Source organism: Octodon degus, unplaced genomic scaffold, assembly GCF_000260255.1.
Source record: "Octodon degus isolate 3935 unplaced genomic scaffold, OctDeg1.0 scaffold00132, whole genome shotgun sequence".
NCBI classification, from domain to species: Eukaryota; Metazoa; Chordata; class Mammalia; order Rodentia; family Octodontidae; genus Octodon; species Octodon degus.
This window is the reverse complement of record NW_004524708.1, coordinates 7518644-7522843: the sequence shown is the minus strand read 5'-3', so window position 1 is coordinate 7522843 and position 4200 is coordinate 7518644. Positions and strand designations below refer to the sequence as shown.

Genomic DNA, 4200 nt, shown 5'->3' with positions numbered 1-4200 from the left:
GAGAGAGAGAGAGAGAGAGAGAGAGAGAGAGAGAGAGAGAGCACATGTTAGAGATGGACTACATGTACAGAAATGAAAACATGTGAGTTTGTGCATGAGTGTGTGTGTGTGTGTACACATGTGTGTGTGCATTTGAAAAATAACATACTCAGGGGTGAACATTAGTGTGTGTGTGTGTGTGTGTGTATGCATGAGTGTGTATTGAGGATGTGAATGTAGGCACGAATGTGTGCATAAATGCTTGAGAGTGTGTAGGTGTGTGAATGTCTTTTGAGAAACAGTGAGTGTACATGTGTGAGTATAAGTACGTGTGTCTCTCTAAGACTGTGAGGGATAGTGAACATACATGACAGCGCGTGTCTGAGAGACTGCATAAGTGCATGTCTGTGTGTCAGCACACACAGAGAAGCACCTCGTTCTGACTGCGAAGCACTGAAGAAGCCACTTCTCTTGACGTGAGCCAGGCCCAGCCTCTGCTTAGTTGTCGGTTAGAGAGCTGATGCGTGTGATGAGCGCCAGCCAAGAGCTTGGCCACCTGGCCCTGGGAGCTCAGAGACCCAGGTCCACACAGGAGGCCCCATTTCAGGGTGAATCTCAGGTGCAAAGCTGAGATCATATTGAAAAGAGAGCCCAGACGTGGGGCCCAGGCAGAGACACCTCTCCACTACTGTCGCCTATGGGACTGAGATCCAGCAGGGCTCCTGGTCAGGGCGCTCACCTTCACCCTGGGCTGCCTATGTGCACCACCCCTGGGGTCCCTGTCTCTTGAGTGGACATAGGCATCTGAGACTCCCTGGGCAACTTCAGCTGCTGTAATACAATCCAGCGTCTGTTGGCGCATTGAGGCCCAGCCCCTGCTCTCATCTCAGCTCTGAAGCCAGTCCCTCGATCTTCAGTGCTAGCACCTCCTCCAGCACACCTGCCAGCAGGGAGCAGGAACTGTGCTGGCCCCACTGCACCGTTCACCGCCTGTCTACTTCTCCTTAAAGCTTCACTCATTCTCCCATAACAGCTGGTCAGGGGCTCAGATAACAAAGTTCCCTTGGCAGGGTTTGGACACATGACCTGCAGCCCTGGGAAAAATGCCACATCCCTATGAGATGCCAGATCTCAGCATAGACATACTACAGCGATGTATGTGTGGAGCACACCCTCGGGACCAGAAACCCCTGCCCATTAGTCCCTGGGCCCAATCCTCACTTGTCACATGGGAATTCAGAATGCAAGGCTCCCGCCAACAGAACACCCTGCGGCCCATGGCCACCATGCTGTGTGCCATCCTGCTGCACAGAAGCAGGCTTCTTGGAGGAGCGGTCCCTGGGGGTGGGAGCCAGGGCTAGCCCGGGCGAGAGGCCTGAGCTGTGCGCCCCATGAGCCCCACATGTGCCCTTTTGCCTGCCTTCCCTAGTGCCCCAGGCTGCCTCCTCTGCCTTGCCCCACCTAATACAAAGCATCTATTGGAACTAGGCAGGGCATAAAGAAATAAGCTGAGCCTTGCACAATGCTAACCCTTAGGACCTGGGGCAAGGTGTACATAAAGAGAAGTGTAGGCGACACTGCCTACAACCTCCAGATGCTAACAAAGCTTTCTTATTTGCAGTGAAGTGCACCCAGAACCTGCACAGCTACTTTGCAGAGAGACTGTACTGTGCCATGAAGGTGACTCGGGCTCTGTTACTGCCTCTTTTGCCATCTCCCTGAACCAGCACCGACTGCATGGCCATGGAGCACAGAGCCCCACTGTCTTCATCTCAGGGGTTTCTCTTTTCTTATTCCAACCACTGTCGATCTGAGGGTTTTGGTTCTCAGAGGGCAAGCTGAGGCTGGGGAAGGGAAGCCACCTCTCCTGAAGGTGAAGCAGAGCAGGTGTCTGCTCAAGATGGGTTCATTGAACCTGGACCACAATGCTGTGTCAAGACAAACTTTATAGGTGGTGAAATGCAGGCATGAATTTGAGGTCACACTGCAGCTATGAGGCTAAGCTATGACTTGTACCCAGGCTGGTACAGGTGTTCCCAGAACAGCCTGCACCATGTGGCCGATGTGATCTGAGAGGTCATAGGAACTAAGCCACCCTTGACTAGGACAGAGGGAGGGTCCCACAGTGCTCCTCAAATGCCCAGGGTGCCAACATCTATGTGCGTATTGCCCAAAAGGCTACTCAAGCCTCACTTTGAGGGTGGCAGTACTGGTTTCTAGAACCAGACTGGAGAAACAATGAAATGAGTTGGCCAGACTGAAGCCAGTGCTCAGCTTTCTTAGCCTGTGGTTACTGGCCCCACCTGAATTAAAGGTAGTTCCAGAAAGCCCATTCTTCTGGCCACACCTGCTCAGAAATAAAAGAAGGCGTGGGCTTCCCACAGGCGAGAGGCTCCAGTGCACGAAGTTCTGCCTGTGAACTGTGAGGCCAGTGAGGTGACTGGCAAGCTGTCGCGCATTGCACATGCCTTCCCCTGGAGCAGTGAGCACTCTGTATCCAGACCTGTGGGCCAAACCAAACACACATGCCCTGCACTGCCTCAGCTTGCTTCTGAGTCTTCCCCTGCTCATCCTGCATCCCCCTCCCCCACAAAGCCCCAGAACCCAACCCCACAGGCTTGTCTAGCACTGCAGAGTTGGTCAAGAGAGGTGAGAAGTGACAACTGGTTGCCTCTGTCTCATCCAGGGAGCAGGGACATCCGATGGGACACTCATAAGGATCATCGTCTCAAGGTGTGAGGTTGACTTAGATCTTATCAAGAATCAGTTCAATAAGATGTATGGCAAGACCCTCAGCAGCATGATTATGGTAAGCCATGAGTTCCAACCCTAATACCACGTGGTGATGGAGATGTTGCTAGGACACCTGGATGCTGTGACCAAGGTCACAAGCATCTGTCACCTCCCTGGGGTATTTCACTGGTTACCCTGGGGTACGTGTAGCACATAGCAGAGAGGCAATGTGCCTGCAGCCATGCAGAAAGAGCCATATCCAGTGTGTTGATGCGGCAAATAGTTTGGTGGGAATCAGGGCCTTCACTCAGTCTAGATTTAAGTAATCCTGGCACTAAACTTTAAAGGACTTAAATTGGATGGGCTCCAGCGAGTTGCCTAACCACATTCCACTTAGTGAAAACTCCAGAGTCTTCCAAAGCAGAATGAGTGCTACACCACTATAACCTGGAGATGAGCAGCTCATCTAGTGACTAATGCGAACTGAGATCTTGACAACTTCATTAGCAGAAGTTAAATCAAGACAAATAAGTCCCCAAGGCTTCATTGGCTACCAAGTCAAGTTGCTGGTACAAATGTTAATTGGTGACTACACTTTCTAAGAAGCACACAATTTACCATATAGGTGAGCTGCTGTCTGTATCTGTGGATTCCAGCAACAGAGGATGGAAAATATTCAGCAAAAAACTACATGCATGGGGAACATATGTACAAAGTTTGGTCATTGTCATCCTTCCCTAAGCTATGAGGCTATACAGTATAACAAGTACTATGAAACATTGCCATAAGTGTAGGTAGTTTACGTAACCTAGAAATTATTCAAAGAACATACATAGGTTATAGATCATTTACATAAAGCACTTGAGCAGGTATAGCTTAGGTATCTGTGGTGGGTCCTGGAATCCACATGTTTACAAAGACAGTTCTGTTCCCAGATGTTTCAGGATAGGGCAGCCGGAAGGCAGGAATGCAGAGAGGGCTGAAATGATTCCAGACTAGACAGGAGATGGCAGGGTTAGGCACAGGCCCACTGCTGCTCAAGCTCATGGTCTTGAAGTCTTTCAACTCTACATGGTGATCTAAGGTACCAGGGAGATTCCTGTTCCTTCTCAGATTCCAGTTAGATAGGGCCCTGGCCACTCTTCTGAAAATCAAAACACCATCAGGTAATAATGAACCCCTTCCACTTGTCTAAAGTGGAGCCCGATGGCAAAGAGAGAACCCGAAGGCTCCTGATTGCAGAATTGAAGTACAGCTGTTTATCCAGCAAAACCCAAAGCCCATCCTCTCTGATTTGTGCGTGTCACTGAAGAAAATTCAGCTGCAGCTGGGACTAAGCTGGCCAACTACTTTCCCTTAGAGTGCCAATCATTTCCCATAATAACATCAGAGCAAAAATGATTTCCAACAGAGATACTACTGCTAAAACCCTCATGTAGAAATCGATAGGAAAACTCCATGTACAATGTATACATTTGAAAAAGTAGA

General features: G+C 49.9%; 1 protein-coding gene across 1 annotated transcript in view; it reads left to right on the top strand.

The window, feature by feature from the left end:
* The window catches only part of LOC101589465 (annexin A8), a 12091-nt gene extending 9264 nt beyond the window's left edge, over positions 1–2827 (top strand). The window contains exons 10-11 of the mRNA XM_004641255.2: positions 1601–1659; positions 2666–2827. Coding sequence (XP_004641312.1) covers positions 1601–1659; positions 2666–2812 — 206 coding nt within the window. The 3' untranslated portion in view covers positions 2813–2827. The remainder of the gene's footprint in view (positions 1–1600; positions 1660–2665) is intronic.
* Positions 2828–4200: the final 1373 nt, after the last annotated feature.